Source organism: Sabethes cyaneus, chromosome 2 (assembly GCF_943734655.1).
Source record: "Sabethes cyaneus chromosome 2, idSabCyanKW18_F2, whole genome shotgun sequence".
In the NCBI taxonomy this organism is placed as follows: domain Eukaryota; kingdom Metazoa; phylum Arthropoda; class Insecta; order Diptera; family Culicidae; genus Sabethes; species Sabethes cyaneus.
The window spans coordinates 92,833,313-92,852,358 of record NC_071354.1 but is presented as its reverse complement, the minus strand read 5'-3'; the positions used below and the strand labels follow the sequence as shown (position 1 = coordinate 92,852,358).

At 40.5% G+C, this 19,046-nt stretch overlaps 2 protein-coding genes across 4 annotated transcripts in view; one reads left to right on the top strand and one right to left on the bottom strand.

Moving 5' to 3' along the window:
• Positions 1-3,843: 3,843 nt before the first annotated feature.
• LOC128733928 (protein HID1) lies at positions 3,844-8,073 on the top strand. Its single transcript, XM_053827804.1, has 6 exons — positions 3,844-4,036; positions 4,230-5,273; positions 5,338-5,428; positions 5,603-6,555; positions 6,614-6,942; positions 7,003-8,073. Exons 1-6 carry the CDS (start codon positions 3,971-3,973, stop codon positions 7,064-7,066), a joined length of 2,547 nt encoding a protein of 848 aa, XP_053683779.1. The 5' UTR covers positions 3,844-3,970; the 3' UTR covers positions 7,067-8,073.
• Positions 8,074-13,109: 5,036 nt separating this feature from the next.
• The window catches only part of LOC128735973 (uncharacterized), a 33,808-nt gene continuing 27,871 nt past the window's right edge, over positions 13,110-19,046 (bottom strand). For all 3 annotated transcript variants that reach the window (XM_053830458.1, XM_053830457.1, XM_053830456.1), the window contains one exon: positions 13,110-14,518. In XM_053830458.1, coding sequence (XP_053686433.1) covers positions 14,326-14,518 — 193 coding nt within the window. In that variant the 3' untranslated portion in view covers positions 13,110-14,325. The remainder of the gene's footprint in view (positions 14,519-19,046) is intronic.

Genomic DNA, 19,046 nt, shown 5'->3' with positions numbered 1-19,046 from the left:
TGGTATCAAAACAGAAGTAGTTTTAAATAAATACGAACGAAAAAAATTAAAGTTTTTGAGATACCACCATTCTGAATGAAATCTAGTGTAATATCTTTAAAGTTTTTTATCAAAAAACTGACAAAAAAATGTCTTAAATGCGAGTGTCGATCTATAAAGGTGTTCAAATATTCGTATTGATATTATTGAACATTAAGCGTAAAGATTCATTGGCACAAAGCTTTATTTTTGCATAAAGAACTACTAAGGAATTTCATGAGTGGTTGACCAGGATATGCCTGACCTCATTCCAAGGTCGAGACTAAAAAACACGAGGTTGGTCTATCTTATAAGAACGGAGCCTTCAACCCGACGATCCGCGTTGAGAATCGCGGCTAACACGCTAACGGATGAACAACGTCACGTGCAATGCCTTGTAAGTCGCAAGTGACTGTACAGTTTCGTCGTCCCGTGAGTAAAACGAATAAGATTTAAAAAAAACTTCTCAATTTGGTGGTTCGATTGCAATAGATCGAGGGAGAGGCACAATTTGTGTCTATAAATGACTCATCCCACCAGATGGTGGAGTTTGAAGAAACATTACGCGCTTGATAAGGGGGTTGTGCGGTCTCCTTTTGTCCAGTGCCTCTATGGTTCAAAGGTACATTAGAACCAGTGAGCCACATGCCCTGGCGGGTGTCGACTCTATAAATGCCCCATACATAACATTTGCGAATTTTGTTTGGCTGAGGTGTTACAGCCTAAAAATCAAAATAGATGCACTGAGTGCAGGACAGCCCTGGTTGCAAGAAACCTTTGTAGGCGAATACCAGTGCGGTTTTCGATAGGGACACTCCACACGGACCAAATGTTCACCTTGCGACAATTCCTCGATACACAATTACCATTTGTTTATAGACGTCAAGGCGGCGTTGTTCAACATGGTTTTCAACAAAACTGATTAGGCATTTACGTGCTACCCTTGAATTTGCTGTTCAACATTGCATTGGAAGGTGCTATTCGAAGGGAAGGCGTGCAGAGAAACGGTACCATTATCACGAAATCTCATGTGCTCCTAAGGTTCGCGGACGACATCGATATCATCGGTATGAAGCGTAGAGCTTTAGAAGAGGCGTTTACGCATCTTAAACAGGAATCTGCGAGGATAGGGCTTACCATAAATTTTACTAAAACTATAGAACGTGGTAGCCCTTCAGGTGTTGGAACTACAGTTGTGATAGATAGAGATATTTTTGAAATGGTCGACGAATTTGTTTACCTTGGTACGTTAGTGTACATTGTGACAACAATGTGAGCAATGAAGTAAAAATAGCGGTTGCCAACAGGCCCCGGATTACGTAGCCTGTAACTCTGTACAAAACTCGCGCTCTATAAGACACTAATTCTTTCTTTTCTAATACGGTGGTACTCTATGGCCACGAAACGTGGACGTTGGAAAAAAAGCGACCAACGAGCTCTTGGCGTTTTTGAGTATAAGGTCCTGCGATCAATTCTTGGCGGCATATTAGACGAAGGAGTGTGGCACAGGCGCATGAATCATAAAATATATCAAGTATACAAAGATGCGGATATTGTGAAGCGCCTAAAACACAGCAGCCTACAATGGGCTGGCCACGTAGCAAGGATGCCAAATGAGAGACCAGCGAAAACAATATTTAGCAGAGAACTCTACAGAGGCCGGCGACTTCGAAGCAGACCCCGTACCCATTGGATGAGCGCTGTTGACGTGGATGTTAGTTGTCCGGCATTCTTCCAACATACTGTGCCCATCGTATCCGTCTAGCTTTAGCGACCTTTTGGATACTGGGTTCGCCACAGAGCTGTGCGATTTCATGATTAATCCTCCAGCTCCACATTGCGTATCATTGTCCACCGTAACCAGTGAGCCAAGGTAGACAAATTCGTCGTCTACCTGAAACTCATCGCCGTCGATCATTATACTACTGCCCAAGCGGCGTCGGTCGGCCTCGGTTCCGCTGACCAGCATGTACTTTGTTTTAGACGTATTTACCTTTAACCCAATCTTTTCTGCTGTGCGCCTTAGTCTAGTGTACCACTGCAGATGTTCTGCCCTCAATATCCCTATCATCGGCCAAGCAGACGAATTCAATTGATTCGTTGAAGATCGTTGACGAAGCCCTCTGTGTGATTCAAATGAACTTGACAATCCACCCGGAATCCGAACACAGCATCTACACAGCAGATGTATCAGTTTGATGAGCTTCCTGGAGAAGTTGTTCTCGTCCATTATTTTCGATAGCTCTTTCCGGTCGATGGTATCATATGCGGCATGCTTTTGGAGGATCTGCCGGATTGTGAATATTAGATCTGTTGTAAACCGACCTTCGACGATAAATTTCCGCAAATCTGACCAAACTCGTGTTTTAGTCTTTGACCTTGAAATGCGGTCAGGCATTAATATTAATATTTTTTGAAACGATGGTTTTACAATTGATGGAGGGACGATAGGGGAAAGTAATGAAAATTTTTTGGGAAAGAAGGGGAAAGAGTGGAAAGGAAGGGGGGTGGTGGGGGGGTAATAGGTAGCTACGCTTAACAAGTTTTCGTTGTGCCTCCTATCTTTTGTCCAATGCTGGAAGGTGCATGGGTCGAACCAACCTATAATAAAATATTATAACCGGGTTCGAATCCGGTTATAATCTTTATTTATATTTTATCACCAATTCCTTTTTGGTTTTGATTTTCAATTATTCAGTCCAAAGATGTCGTGCTCACCACAAGACGCCTTATTTTAGAAGAGTTCCAGGAGATTAACTATAGCAGCTATTTAAAAAACTTTTTTCAAACACAAAATATGTTAAAATACAGCCAAAAGCTACTGTAAGGTGTATACAAATTTCCACTTTAATCAGTTAAAGGGTTTCCTCTATAGAAAAGTTCTAGAAAAATCCACTTTTTTAAGCATATAAAGCATATAGCATATAAACCCCTAAAGCAGCTTTTATCGCTTAAAACCAATTAATAAACAGCCAGTGCTCTTGTAATTCAACTGCTGCTGTTACGTGAAAAAGAACGTGGTTCTGTAGAGTGAATGAAGTATTCCACCACGCACACATATAAGGATTTTTTGACATTAGCTGAGGCCCTCGCTGAGGCTGTTTGCAGTAGGAATAATATCAAAAACATCAAATATCAAACTCCCGGATCCTCTCCTCCACTCTTCGCTCCCCTCTCACTCCTACATAACCGATCCTCAGCTAATGTCATTCTGGTTAGTGACGAAACCGCAAATTACTTCATGCAGCAGAAACAACGTCGGTAGAGTGACTATATACAGAGTGGCGACAAGTCATCCCAAATGTATGCAATGCGGTTTTTCCAAGGTTTTTCTTTCTCTTTCCTGCATACGCGTTGGATAGGTCGTCTGATCGATTGGAATGACACTGACAGATAATTATCATTCCAATTTTGACATTGTCGCCACTCTGTATATAGTCACTCTAAACGTCGGGATCAAAAATCCTGATTAAACCGATATTTTCAGTGATTATCGAAATCTTGAGTACAAGGAACAAGTCAAATTAAATAAAATAGAATTTGAAGAAAAACCTTGATAAAAACACAAAGGAATCTAAGCGATAAGATGGAAAGCTGATTCTGCAAAAAAATCATCATGTATTTAAACTAAACTTAATATTAACTAGTGAATAAACAAGATTCTGCTCGCCAAATATCGATAAGCAACATCGTTAACGTTCGCTGAAATATCGATACATAATAATTCATTTCTCATCCCTAACGCAGCCAAGATTTGACGTTGAAACAAAAATAGTGAGTTTGTATCATTATGTGTTGTCATCTGCTGATCCAGTTTTCTTTAGTGTTTGCAGTAAAATTTTCACTTTGGAATGTAATCAACTAATTCCAATAGTAAAATCAATATTTCTGGCAAGATTCAGTTGAAATATTATCCGATACGTACCATATTTGAAGCGAGCCAACAGTCATCATGGGAAATACTGATACCAAATTGAATTTTCGCAAAGCTATTGTGCAACTTACCAGCAAGAGTCAGGTCAGTACGATGTCGAAAGTTTTAATTTTCTTTTTCGAGAATTTCAGTAAACCTCATTATAAAGTTAAATCTAAGCGGATTTGTTATTATTATAAAGTATCAATTATTTTGATTTGTTTACAACTGCTTCAGTGATGTGGCAACTTGGGTTACCATATGTTTTGAATTTTTCTGTGTTCTTTTTTATTTATAGCCGATCGATGCAAGTGATGACGCATTTTGGGAACAGTTTTGGTATGAGCATAGTACCTCGGTGCAAGATGTTTTCGCACTTATCCCTTCGAATGAGATACGAAAAGTTCGTGATGTGATGCCAGCAAACTTGGCCACTCTGTGTTATAAAGCAACTGAACGTCTGGTCCGAGCGGTAGACAATAGTTGCCGTACGCAAGGCGAGCAACAAACTGTGCTTAACTGTATACGACTGTTAAATCGCATCCTGCCTTATATATTCGAAGACCCTCAGTGGAAGGACTTTTTCTGGTCTTCTCTTCCGTCTGGAAATGAGAAAGAAGATGGTGCTGCCCCATTGGCACAAAGCTTATTGAACGCAATCTGCGACTTGCTATTTTGTCCGGATTTTACTGTCGTCGGCTTGCGCAAATCCGGCCCTGAGAAGGCTGAAGAATTAAACTCGATCGATAGCTGCGAGTATATTTGGGAAGCCGGAGTAGGCTTCGCTCAGTCCCCACCAAGAAACGGACCGATGGATTCACGAAGGACTGAATTATTAAAACTTCTACTGACTTGCTTTAGTGAAACCATGTATCGTGCTCCAACAATGAGTGACGAACCGAACAAGTGGATTGTTCATTTCACGAGTGCTGAAAATCGGCATGCTTTACCGCTTTTTACGTCCCTACTCAACACCGTTTGTGCATACGATCCGGTCGGAATAGGTGTTCCGTACAATCACCTTCTGTTTACTGATACATTAGAACCGTTGGTAGAAGTTTGTTTGCAGATTCTGATCGTTACATTGGACCATGACATAACTAGTAATTCTCCGACACAGTCTGCTTCTTACTCTCATGACGATAGCACTATTGCTGACAACCTTTTTATTAACTATCTTTCGCGCATTCATCGAGATGATGATTTTCATTTTATCCTGAAAGGCGTTACTCGATTACTCAATAATCCGCTGGTCCAAAGTTACCTGCCTAACTCTACCAAACGGCTACACTGCCATCAAGAGTTGCTAGTGTTTTTCTGGAAAATTTGCGATTACAATAAGGTCAGTATCCGTCAAAACATTTCACATGACAGAGACTTATTAAAATAGCTTTATCCTTCTTTAGAAATTTCTGTACTTCGTGCTAAAGAGCAGCGACGTGTTGGACATCCTTGTTCCAATTCTATATCATTTAAACGACTCTCGTGCTGATCAATGTAAGTATTATATTGAATAACAACACATAGTTTATTGTAACAGTTTAAAAACCGTTCTATGGCTCTTCAATCTAAATAGCAAGAGTTCAAGAAATCTTTCGGTTTTAGTGAAGGAATAATTTTAAAAATATCTTGACGTTCCAATTGACTGTTCTCTTTATTTTTCTCGTACAGCTCGTGTCGGTCTGATGCACATTGGTGTGTTTATTTTGCTGCTCTTGTCAGGCGAGCGTAACTTTGGAGTAAGGCTCAACAAACCGTACACCGCTACGGTTCCCATGGACATTCCCGTCTTTACTGGAACGCACGCCGACTTACTGATCACGGTGTTCCATAAAATCATCGCTACCGGGCACCAACGCCTACAACCACTGTTCGACTGTTTGCTTACCATTCTGGTTAATGTTTCTCCTTATTTGAAGACCCTCTCGATGGTGGCCAGCGTTAAGCTGCTGCACTTGCTAGAAGCATTTAGTACACCGTGGTTTCTTTATTCAGCCCCGTCCAATCATCATTTGGTATTTTTCCTGTTGGAAATATTCAATAACATCATTCAATACCAGTTTGACGGCAATTCTAATCTAGTTTACACCATCATTCGCAAAAGGCAGGTTTTCCACGCCCTTGCCAATTTACCAACGGATTCTGCTGGAATTTCACGTTGCATAAATAACAGAAAAAGTGGAAAACTAAATAATTCTAGTCACGGAAACAACCGTTTGGAACATCGCAATGTAAATAACAAACAAGTGCTTTCTTCTGTAGCAGGCGCAGGAGATGAAAGTGAAGAAGACATCACTGTGAGAACTGGTCAATTATCGGTTGGTAATCAACAGCACTCCGACGAGGACGAGTCGGACAGTCGGAGTGAAATTGTGGAAGAGTCAATGGAAGGTTCGCGACCAGCACAGCCTGCCGAACCGGGAACGTTAAAAGCTACTCTTCTAGATACACCAGACATTACCCAAATAACGGAACGAGAGTCGGCTCATCCCACGGGAGATGCAGCTAGTGCTTCTCCCGTTGAACCGGTAGTCAATGTTGTGTCCGAACCGGATAAGAAAGGTTCCCCGAAGGGATCACCGAGCAAGGAACAACCTTCGCCAATTAAGCGTTCCGTAGCGCAGGTAAATATTTGCGTTCATTGAAAGAAATGAGTTAACAAGTTAATTTTGCTTGCTTCAGCGAGGTAGTATTCGAGTCACACCGGCAACAGCGCAGCATGGGGCTCAATCAAAAACGTGGCAACCCTCTTCGGAATGGGTGCAATCATGGAGATCAAAATTACCTTTGCAAACTATCATGCGGCTCTTGCAGGTGCTAGTGCCTCAGGTTGAAAAGATCTGTATCGATAAGGGACTAACCGACGAGTCGGAAATACTGAAGTTCCTACAGCACGGAACGCTGGTCGGCTTGCTACCAGTACCACATCCTATTCTAATACGAAAGTATCAAGCAAACGGTGGCACAACAGCCTGGTTTCGTACTTATATGTGGGGTGTTATCTATTTACGGTTGGTATGATATCTGACAGAGAATTTCTATTTATGCTTATGCTTTATTTTATGTTACAGAAATGTAGATCCTGCCATTTGGTATGACACTGAGGTAAAGTTATTTGAAATTCAACGCGTTTAAGAGACAAAGTAAGTACATTATTAATCACTGAGAAATAACTATTAATGTAAAAGTTACAACAAATACTAAGTTTAAAATACAGTCATATATCAAAGTTTTCACTAAAAAAGTAAATGAGTTAGACCCTTTCGTGCTATCGTCTGAACTAAAATAACTTTCCAGCTGTATTCAAGGATAGTTTTAATGTATATTAATGGACAGCGACAAATAGCAACACATTTTTTTTTTAATCCCGCTTTCTGAGCGACCGCAACCTTACAAATAACTAGGTAAAATTTTATAGATCCCAATCCACAAAAATATAAGCATTTTGGTGATCGCTGAGTTTACACCTTGCCTAACCGCGTTGAGCATTAAACTGCCTGATATTGCTTGTATTGTCGTTTGGAAGCGCTAATTTTCCTCCTGAGCACATCTTGTTTATTATTGAAGCATTCCGATGAGCTATTTTATAATGAGCGTTCAAGACTAATTAAAATCACAATAGATAAGAAGTCGTCTATTTTTGATTAGAACAAAGAGTACTATTATACACATTGTGCAATTGTCAAAAACCATATTGATCCTCTATGGGCCGAAATAAGAGAGAAAAAACAATGACAAATAACAAGCAGTCAGTAATTCTTAACAAGCCTTTAAATAATAATAAAAAACACATGTTTATGTTTAATAAAAACTCACAGTGAACCATTGAACATGCTGCGTTGAAACCAGAAAATATATTCAAAATTAAAAACTCTATTTTTAACCCCTTTTATACTGCTGCAGCGTAGCGTTTATTTACGGTCGTAATTTTGTTATATGTAACATATAAATTTTGAGTAAAAGAACACAACACCTTAGTCTTCGCGACACTGCTATGAAATGAGTTAACCAAGAAATTTCATGGGCCCATAGATGGTAGTATTATTTTAAAACAAAATATACAAAACCATGGTTTGTACTATGCTTCTCAGTGATGTGATCTATCAAAGTATAACAGTCTATGATCAAAAATATAAAAATAAATAGTAATCAACGAAAGCGGTTTTGATTGAATAGAATAATTGAGAAAAGTTAGCATTATTTAATTCAGAAGAACAGTAAAATACTTCCGACTGATCACCACGACCAGTCCTTTATCTGCATTAGCATTCACATTCACCAGTTTCTGTTCTCCAGCTCCACAACGTGTCACTTCCGTGGCAAATCTTGTAAAAATCTTTTGCTCTTAAATGTGACAAGCTACATTTTGAAATGGTGTAACGGGACCGGTACCTCAGGATGAATGCTTGGGGGTCTGATTAAGGTTTCCAAGGTCGAACGGAGCCTGCACCTGCTGGTAAAGGACAGTTGACCTTTCTTCCCAGCAAATTACTACCATCGCTAAGGAAAATATCTTTAAACATTTCATGGAGAAAGCAACAACCCCCAAAAGTTGGTGCAAAGCACCGAAGAAGATACAGAGGTGGCATTCGGAAGTAGATCGGAAGTGCATAGTTCGATCGGTACGGACGCTCCTGGCTAGTGATGGAAGTGGATTTTAACCTCGACAGCATGTCTCTGGAAGGTAGACTTTCGGATCCTGATCTCACCAACAGGGAATGACGAGAGTTGCAATAATAAACTTCCCGATCCGGCGATGCTACTTGAGGTCAAAAAGCAACCTAAGATCTCCGGCGACGTGATCAAGCGACTCTCCAACTCGCAGCGATGACGACAGAAACGGTATCGCAGCAGGGTGGTATCGCATCACCTTCGGGGCACATACCGAGGAATAGTAGAAGATTTCAGTATAGCCATAACTACGGCTGATTATATCGTCTCCCTGCTCACTACGCATCAGCTGTAGACTGTCCGCACTATTCTTCTGGGTCATATAGCTGACCAGGAGACACCAGACATTAGACCCAAGTTCAGAAGCTGCCAATTTAAAGACGGTTACTTGATACTGGCTTGCTTGGATCAGAACAGGGTCAAATGGTAGGAGCAAACGGCATCTACTCTCGTTCCGTGGGAAGGGGCACAATTACGTGCCTACGATACGAAAAACCTGCCGAAGGCAATTTTACAATTCCTTCAAAATAAGAACGACGGCTTTTCAACTCGAGCATGGCGAATACGCCATCGCAATGGGTTTAGAAAGACCAATCAACTTCTAATGGAGGTCGGCTGGCCAAATCGCTGGGCACCGTTTCATGCTAAACTACATGTTTGGCAATGCACACATGCGACAATTTGGTAGATGTCCAACTAACACGGGCGCAACAGCGTCTGCTGCAAAATCAAGGACGTGACGAACGGAATTCCCTTTTAGGAGTTCCCTACTACCACCAAGACAGTACAATTCTGTAGCGTTGAAGACGGAATGGGCGGAACTTCCCCCCGGAAGAGCCTCGTCGCCACCTAAACAGTGCAAACAATGCAACCCTGCGAAGACTAGGAGAGCGCCACGAAAACCTCGCAAGAGGCGCTCTGATCTGATCCAGGAGCCATGGAGCAACGATACCAAAATCCTCGATTTGTCCGGCGCCAATGGCAAGTTGATCAATTTCAATACACAGTTCAAGCCTAGGACTGCCATTCTGTTCAATAAGAAAACGACATTTTCTCCAATTACAGAACTCATCCTACGCAACGTCGTTGCCATTTCAGTGCTAGAGGCTACGCATCTGCAGAAAGCGATGTCCAAGAACCACTGCAATGGTCCAGGGCAATTAGAATTAGTGTCTCACCTTTACTACTAGCAAAACTCTGGAAGTTCTGAACACGTACTTCCCTGGACGTACTGGACAAGACATAAACGGGCAGCAACGGAATCGGGCGTTACATAATGTGCCAAACGACTCGGTTCTGCTGGAACGCAGATTGTTTACGCAAGCGACGACCGAATGAACACTTAACTCTTTTGAACCAATGAATTCTCCAGGTCCGCATGGTGTTTTACCCACTTTCTTACAAAAACCGGACGACTTCATAATGTCCGAACGCATCAAGCTTTTTCGAGTCAGTTTCACTTTGGGACATATCCCGGAGAATTGACTGAAAGTGGAGGTAGTGCTCATACCTAAGGTAAGTAAAAAGGTAAAACCATGCCTAAGGCTTTCAGACTCATATGACTTTGACGCTTCTTAAGCTGATGGAGGAAATCACGGATAACTATATCTGCAATGAGTTTGAAAAAAAAGTCTCCGTTGCATGGAAATCACCATGCATTCCAACATCTCTGAGGAAACCGCACTGCACTGCCTAGTGACATTTATTGAGACATCGCTCAAATATTAAAAGCCGGCACTTTGTGCTTTTCTTGATATTGAAGGCGCTTTCGATAACACGTTCTTCGCATCCATTAATACGGCTCTCTTTCAAAAGGGAATAAGCTGGATTCAAACAATGCTTTCGTGCAGAGAAATCACAGCATGATTGGGAGATCAAATTCGATGATCAAAGGATGTCTACAAGGAGAAGTTCTCTTCCCCTTGCTTTTGTCTCTGGTGGCCGACTAACTCCTTCACAAACCATCAAGGCTTGGTTATGAAACCGTTGCTTAGCCCGATTATCGTCAGAGGAAAGTTTGACGCAGTATTGTCAAGTCATACTCATATGCAAGGTGCTCTAAAGATCACCCTGCTATGGTGCTTAGAGAAGGGTCTTGCCATAAGCCCCACCAACACGGCTGGTATACCATTCACTAGGCGATGAAACCATGCTATCACGCCACCTATACTGAATGGTGTCAGACTGATCTTCGGTAATGAAGTCATACACCTCGGAATAATTCTCGACAAAAAACTGAAACGGCCCAGGTAACCAATAAGTATTAGTATAAGCAGTAAATCAATCGTTAATTAGCATCCCTGGTGTTCTATACTGCAGGTTGCTGTTTATCAGCTTTTTGACTGCATAACTGCTGTAAATTGGCATTCACAATTCTATTTCAATTCTTCAATCCCAGCAAGACAAGCACCGGTTCAGCAATTCGGGGCCTGCCACAAAAGACGATCATTAGGACTGACGCAGTAGCCCTTTAACCCAATGCCCTTTTGACATTCAAAACAAGTTCACTTGTTTTGATGACGCTATTTGACCCACCCAGTTTTATTGTTCATTTTCTTATCGAATAACGTATGCATTTAAAAAAAGTTGACTTTTTTCGGATGGTGATAAAAAAAACTATGTCAGCTAATTGAGTTTGATAAATTTCCCGTAGAAGGTAATTATATTAGCTTACTTGCAAAAAAATTCTACTCCCTTGTTAGCGGCCTACCGTCATGGCGGACGAAAACATGCGTCATGCGTGTAGGTGTAGGCATGTTTTTGAGCTTTTTCTTCGTTTTGTTTATCAATTCCTCCTCAGTTTTCGCGACAAAATTGTTGGAGTAGATCTCTAACGCTTTAGGTTTGCGCAGAAATTCTCGATGGGACGCAGCTGGGGGACGTTGGGTGGGTTTGCCGACTTGAGTATCAGGTCACGATATTCAGCTGCTCCATCTCCTCCAACAATCACTTCGAGTAGTGGGCCGACGTCAGATCGGACCAGAACACCGCGTCTACGCCTTTATGGTATTTCTTGGTGAACGAAGCGACATCCGGCAGGCACTTCGTACTATAAATTTCCCCGTTCACGGCCAGTCCGGAGCGAAAGAAGAGCGGTTTTGATATCCCCTTCTTGCTGATAGTCAGCTACAGCAGTTTTTTGGGAAACTTGTGTGTGAAATGAACTTCACCTCAGAGCTCACTTCCTTCATGGGGGAAGTAAATTACGAAGTGCCTTGGTCGTTGTCATCCAGGGTAAGATAGGTCCCGTCGTCCATCACCACAGCCATGTCGCGATTCGCCGAGAAAATCGTCTTGACCATCTTATTCAGATGCTGCCGCTGCGTCATTGCCTACAACTCCGAGACCAGTGGACGGCACTGCCGCTTCCTGACATGTATGTCCATGTTCGCCAGGTACTTTTTCACTGTTTGGGCGATTGCACCGACTTCCTGGCTAAGCGCACGCAGCGATGTAGCGCATCCGCGTCCACAAAGTGCCGCATGATGTACGTTTTGCACGCGGCGGGGTACCATTCTTTGATCGCGCACACTTCTGAACGGAGCAGCTTCACTGTTTTCCTTTCGCCAATCGCCATCACAGTGAGAGTTCGACTGATAGAGCTGTCAATTTTTGTTCTGCTGGCTCATGGGTTACTATGACTGATACTGCATGGGCAGTTTCGTCAGTGCGTGTGAAGGTAAACCCATGGAAAATCGGCAATTTTTGTCCATTTTTCTTAATGCAAACGTTATCGCAGCGCATCTGAAAGCACCATTGCAAGTTATCTGGTGGTCCGGAGTTAACTGCGAAGAAGACATTGAGGACAGTGCGTTCGAAAAATAGCTAAACTGACTAAAATTGCAGCCAAAGACCAAACTCATCAAAATTGGCTTACAATACAAATTGTACGATGCTTTTTTCAAAAGTTATGTCTCATTGAAGTAAGCGACATATCAAAGTCGGTAAATTATCACGTAGATCCATTACGTCGCTCTCTCTCTCTCTCTCTCTCTCTCTCTCTCTCTCTCTCTCTCTCTCTCTCTCTCTCCTTTCTCTCTCCTTTTTCTCTCTCTCTCTTCTCTTTCGCTCCTCTCTCTTTCTCTATGATGCAAAAATCTCCCCGTTGGCATATCTCTTTCTTGCTATCTCATGTCCCCTTTTATTCTTCTAAATATCTCTCTATAAAGTTCTCTGTCCATTATCATAATCCAATCCTCCCGGTTTGCGTCGACGTGCGGCGGCGTTGGTCTAACAAGCCAGTAATCTTATGTTCGAGTCTCGCCTGGGAGAGACTGTTAAAGTTTAATAGGATCGTAGCACAAGCCCCGTAATTAGTATTCTAACAGCTGGAAGTGAAGTCTGTTGAACAAAGCCAGGAGGTTCAGTTTCAAAAACGGAGTGTAGCATCTAGGCTTTGCTTTGCTTTGTATGATCAAAATTATGTGACTAGTCAGTTATCAAGAGTAATGATTTCGGATAGTTGTCATAATTTCACGTGAACAACAAAGAAGTTTAATGTGTTAAATTTTTAGCTATATTTACAACAATGTTTTCAAAGAAAGTTTCAGCAACGTACTTAATGATTTCATTTCTTACATTCGACCTTGTTAGTGCTACTAGCTTAAAATAATTTATTATTTCTCAATCATAATTTCACATTCATCAATTCTAGTGTACAAAATAGTCACATTCATAACTATCATGCTCATCTACTTTTGATTATCACTTTGTTTCGAGACTATTCATTAAATTTATATAACTTTTTCTATTAATTTATTCCTCGAAAGTACAAAACTTGTGAACTTGTTATTTACATCCTATACAATTAACGTGAGTACATTTGTCGGCGTGGTTATGTTTAAGTACACAAGTTTAAGTGGCTTTATTGCTATTTTTAAAAGCATCTACTCGTTTTGTATGTTGGTGAATTTGTGAAAAATGGATAGATTTTTTCTCGGGGTTAAATGACCGATGAAAATAAGTCAGGAGAAAAAGTTAAAACATGAACTATTTACAACGAGATTTTGTCATGGAATTTATACCCTTAATTTAAGAGTGTCGGTCCTTGAAAGGAGCTTATTACCCGGCTTCAGTTCTGCAGATGGACTCATACCACGCTAGTGACGTAAACAGAATTTAACTTATCTACTCTGAATGTGTGTTTTTTTGCGACACAATTAATGTAGAAACGTTTTCCGTCTCCAGCAATTCTTACAAATTAATAGGAATCATTGTTTGAGGAGTCAATCGTTACGATGCCACAGGCATCAATTTGTGCTACTAATAAATTAACTTAGCACGCTATCAAATAAATAACATCATTATATTTTTGTCACAGTTTGTAGTTCTATGTTTCTGTTGTTTCCTTTTTTTAATGATGATTGGCAACATGCATTTCTTTTGGTTTCGATCCGAAAATAGTACATAGTTAAAGTGATGTGACTTTCAGTGATTTGTCTCTACAAGTTGCGTTATCATATCAGCCAAGCCGATGATCGATGTATAAATTTCACCCTATTGACGTCTTAATACCGAGCTGTGTTGAATGACAGTGGCCGTAAGCCCTGGGGTACAAAATTTGACAACGGTCCCGAATCACGCTGCTGGTAGCCGTGTGCAGCAGTTAAATGCTGTTTTATTTCCGCGCGCGCTTGGATGTTGGCGGCATAAACGTCATTACCTGCCGATGGGCCGATAAATACTCACATCCACCCGAAAGCCAATGGTCTGGTCACCGCTTTTTAGTATTTCCTGTTATCCCGAATGTGTGCCCGTTTTCGTCGAACTTTTTTCTCACATTTACCCCACCAGGATAGCTTGGTGCAGACCGCTTCCGGTTTTAGCACGAAACACTTGGACTGCACGATGTTGAAGAACAGCTTGCCGACCATGTTGGCGTCGCTGGAGTCGGCCATTTTCAGGCACGTGCGGAACCTGGTGGATAAAAAAGTTTGGATTAGACTTGTTGCCAAAACTGCTTTTTTTAGTTAAAAAATGATTTAAAGAACCAAAGCTGAACCAACTGAAAAGAAAATATATAAAAATATATAAATTGTAAATTTTAGCTGTGCCGCTCACATAATATGTAGTTGAAAAGCCATCAGTTGTGCCCGAACAGCCCATAGTAATTTTTTGATTTAATTGTTTGTTGTCTTCAATAATATAAACAAAACGTTCTCTATTCAAAAGCTAAAAACATGAATAATACACTTTAAGTTGGTCAACTTTTTCCTTACTTGCTGGCTTTTTTTCCTATCCTCCCCAAATGCATTTGAATGCGTCGTACTTTCACTTTAACTTTTTTTGAAAACGAATGATTGCAAACCGTGTTCGACATAAGTAACCATCCTTTTCCAGGTTGCGAATATTTTTCTACGGTCTTCCAGCCATCCCTGTGGTGGACTCCGACTGGGTCGGGACGCGAAGAAAATCTTCGAAATTTTTCATCCCACCTCCGGCAAAGACGATGAAGACACCCATCTGTCCATGACTTCAGCAGATCTCCTTCTGCAGTCAAAAAGTATATGACTGTATGTTCTGGGCGGCGTCATAAAACTGCCATTCGCATCACTATTTAGCTCTGGTCGCTGGAAGAATGATGGCAAAACTTGAAGGACTTTTTTATGCAGCACAGCCGTCGTCCGTAGCGTAGGAGCAGTGAGTGGCACAAGTTTTCCTTCACTACAGTTGAGTGTGAGCGCATTGGGAGGGTGGAAAACCACTCCGCTATGTATTGAATCAATTGACGACGACGACGACGGCGATGACGATTGGAATCGCAGTTAATCGCATTAAGGATGAGAACATTTCAATTGCACTGCGATCAGGAATGAGTTTTGTACTTGTTTCAGAACGAGAATTGTTGTATATCTTTGCTCATGTAACATAAGTGCGAAGAAAAACGGCGCGATAAAAAAGGTGTAATGTATATTCAACAATGCATGTAGGACAAAATAAAAGACTATAACTTCAGATATATTCACAAAAAAGCAGTTTCTTATAAAGTAGTTTTTATACTTTATAATCTTGTTTTACCGTTGAGCTTTTAAACTAATAAAAGACTTATCTTAATAGAAAGTTGACCTATAAGAACTACGAATTGCCCGAAATTTCGGCACAAATACAATACAGTCACCCCAGTATTATGGGCCAATCCATACTTTACGTTAGTTTTATACTTACGTAACAAACTAACATTTAACCATCAAGTATAATTTTAATAGATAAAAATAACATTCCGTGTCAGGCTTGACATTGACAGCAATAGTTATGGCTACAAAGCATTATTTTTTTGCAGTTTTCCGGTAGATGTCAGCTGGCCCCAATCGACTGTCGATTTGTTGTTATTTTCCCGGTTGTCATAAAAAGTCGGTCAGGAATATTATGAGCTGAATAGCGACGTAAATGTGTGTGTTTAGGTACAAAATGTATGGAAATCAAAAGAACAGGTATGTTATCATTGAATTATGGTGAAATCGCCTTAAAAAATTTGTTTCCTGTCTAAACAATAAAAAAATCAAAACATTGGTCCATAATACTGACCGCAAAATTCACTTTTCCTAGTTTATGGGACAAGCATATGCAACCAGGGGGCTGATATGACGTCATATTTTCGTTGCTCACATGAAAAAGGCGGCAAACTATGTGATGCTAAAACCCTGACTAAATTAAAATAAAACTAACAAAATTCAACAATTCACACATCCGACTCAGTTGTCAGCTTGAGCCCATCTATGAAGCTGTCAGCTTGGGCCCGCTCTATGTTGGCTACGATTTTTTTGTGCAGGGTGGTATAGCAAGTATCATTCCCGTGCATGAAACAATCACAGTTTTTTTGACTAAAATAATAATTTGTTTTTAGCAGAACGAAAGAAGGCGTCAGGAGACTCGATAAACGGAAACTGAAGCTCTACGATACTGATCCACTGCATCAAGCTATTGATCAAGCAAGACAACCTGGCAAAGTTCGGGAAACTGCAAGGGATTACAATCTTCCGCATTGTACAATACTTCGGAAAAACCCCAAACCAATCAGCCAGCACTAAATAATCTTCTTCCTAAAGAAGAAACTGAAATTGATGAATGGGTTCTATATATGTTCAGAGCAGGATATCCCGTCAGTTAAACTTATCTCACTCTGACAGTTGTTGAGTATCCCAAAAAGATCCGGAAATCGCGAGAACTACCAGAATCATTCCCGAGTAAGTCATTAGTAGAATTTTCTAGGCAAATTATTAATTTTATTCTATTTCAGGCAAGAACTGGTCTACTATCGAAGCGGTATCCTGCGATCAGAAAAAAATTTATCACAAAACTTCCGAAAACTGGAGCGAAAGGCACTAAGGATAAAATCGTTCGATGATTCCTAGAGGTCTAAAAACCCTTAAAGCAGTTTACGTTGATCTTTCGAACTTCAATTATCCTCAGCGTATTTTCAACTACGCTGAGTCGAGCTTCCAGCGTATATCAGCTAGGTGCAAGATTCTGTGTAACACCCGTGTCGGCAATGTCTGCTTTGTGAACAACAATTGCGACAAAGAGAATTTTACAGTACTTTTTTGGAAACGGTACTGACGGGAACCTTACGCCGTCAATGATCATCTATCCCGGTAAATGAGTAATACGTGAAATCAAGGAGAATATATCAGCTGGTTGGTCCGTAGATGTTTTAGATGAGCGGAGGCACATTTGCAAACCCTCTTTTAAATACATTGCGAACGATTTCTACATATGGCTTGTCATGAAAAATGTAGTGTTTCCGGTTATAGTCTATTGATGGATACAATAGTCTCGTCAGCATCATTGAATTGACAGAGTTTTGTACGGAAAAGAAAATCATATAAGTTTCCCTTTTCCTAAATTCAACCAGGATTGTGCAGCCAATGGACAAAGTTTTTTTTGACGTCGCTGAAAAAAAATTGGCTTGAAATTTTCTCGAAAAACGATGCCAGGTAAATAACTCGAAAAAATGCTTTAAGAATAATTTTAAAACCAATGAAATTTGTCCGTGGAACGTTAACGGTATTGATTTCAGTACTTTGTTGTCGTGTTGTACAAATGCTGAATACACAGAACAGGAGAAATCTAGATTTTTACCAGAAGCAGCTCACGTTCATTAAAATGGGGGTAGATGAAGAGGGTCTGTCCAGGTTCTCTGTCAATTATCGCAAGGATTGTTGGTATGGCCCTCTAGAGGAGCTAGCTCTTTTCAATTTTAAGAAAATTATAGACTTGTCTAAGGGCCTTATTTTCACGAAGCCCCTCAGCCAGTACGGTAGCTGTTCTTTGGACTGCGCCGTTGACGTAAATCGTGATTGCATCGCAGCTGAATCTGTAAATGACGAATCAGCGCTTGGTAAGTTTTTCTATTTATGTTTAAGTAAAACATTATATAAAGAATTAAAAAAAAATTATCTTATAGGTAATGAATCGAATATTGAAGAACCTGTCCGAAACGAAGAATTGTAAATTAAGATAGATGGAACTGCATCCAATCTTTGACCAAACGATATTTTGGATGATATACTCATCAAGAGCCTAACCTAGAGTAGAGGTCATGAAAATTGATCGTAAGCGCAAACCCCATGAACATGTTCTTTGTGACAACCAGTTCCAAATGATTAGAATGGTACAACAGGAAGGAACCGGAAAGAGCAAAGCTTGAAGGATTGAACAAAGGAAATTGCAGAAACAAAAGAGAGAATAAGAATATCAAATGAAGAAACTGGCCAGAGAAGAGTAAAGCCAAAGTTACACAACCAAAACCAAGTAAATAGTCAAAGTAAGTACTAAATGATTACATTTAGTAGTATTTAAACACAGTGTGTGATTTTGGATCAAAAATACCTACAGAACATCAAACTATGATATAATTATAAATGATTAAGTTATAAATAGACTGTAAATTACTTTAATCTATGATTCTACGAACGATTTTATATCATCATCATGCTTAACTATAAAATCTCTTTAATCAATAAAAAAAATCATGCTTAACTGGTGCATGTTGCTGCGATTCGGCATACCTCGTAAGCAAACAACTGAAATATTGAACACATTTGCAAAGCCAAACGTACTGAACCGAGCAAATTCAATTAAATCGAAACAATATCCTTTTAACTGTGACTGACTGAGCTTTCTCCTGGCATTATCAATCAAATCGATCTGCAAACGACTGAATGACGAACTTGTATAAACCGGCAGCAGCAGTTCCCATTCAGTCAGTGGAATCCCAGATGCAGATGTTTCGAATTTTGGATTCGCCAGCCAGTCAGTGAACAAAACGGCGCACACAAAAGAGTGCAAGTCTTCATTTTGCCCACATTTTACGGCTATCAAATTCATAGAGTACCGCAGCAAATTGGCACACCCAATTTATTCTGCGTAAAGTTAGAGGGAAAAAATGCGATAAAATCAGGTCGATTTATCGCCATCTGCGGTCACTCTCTGTGCGTTGCGTTGG

Coding starts and splice junctions, on each gene's coding strand:
- LOC128733928 (XM_053827804.1), top strand. CDS start 3,971: ATGGGAAATACTGATACCAAATTGAATTTTCGCAAAGCTATTGTGCAA. Junction 4,037..4,229: donor AACTTACCAGCAAGAGTCAG/GTCAGTACGATG, acceptor TTTTATTTATAG/CCGATCGATGCAAGTGATGA. Junction 6,556..6,613: donor TTAAGCGTTCCGTAGCGCAG/GTAAATATTTGC, acceptor TGCTTGCTTCAG/CGAGGTAGTATTCGAGTCAC.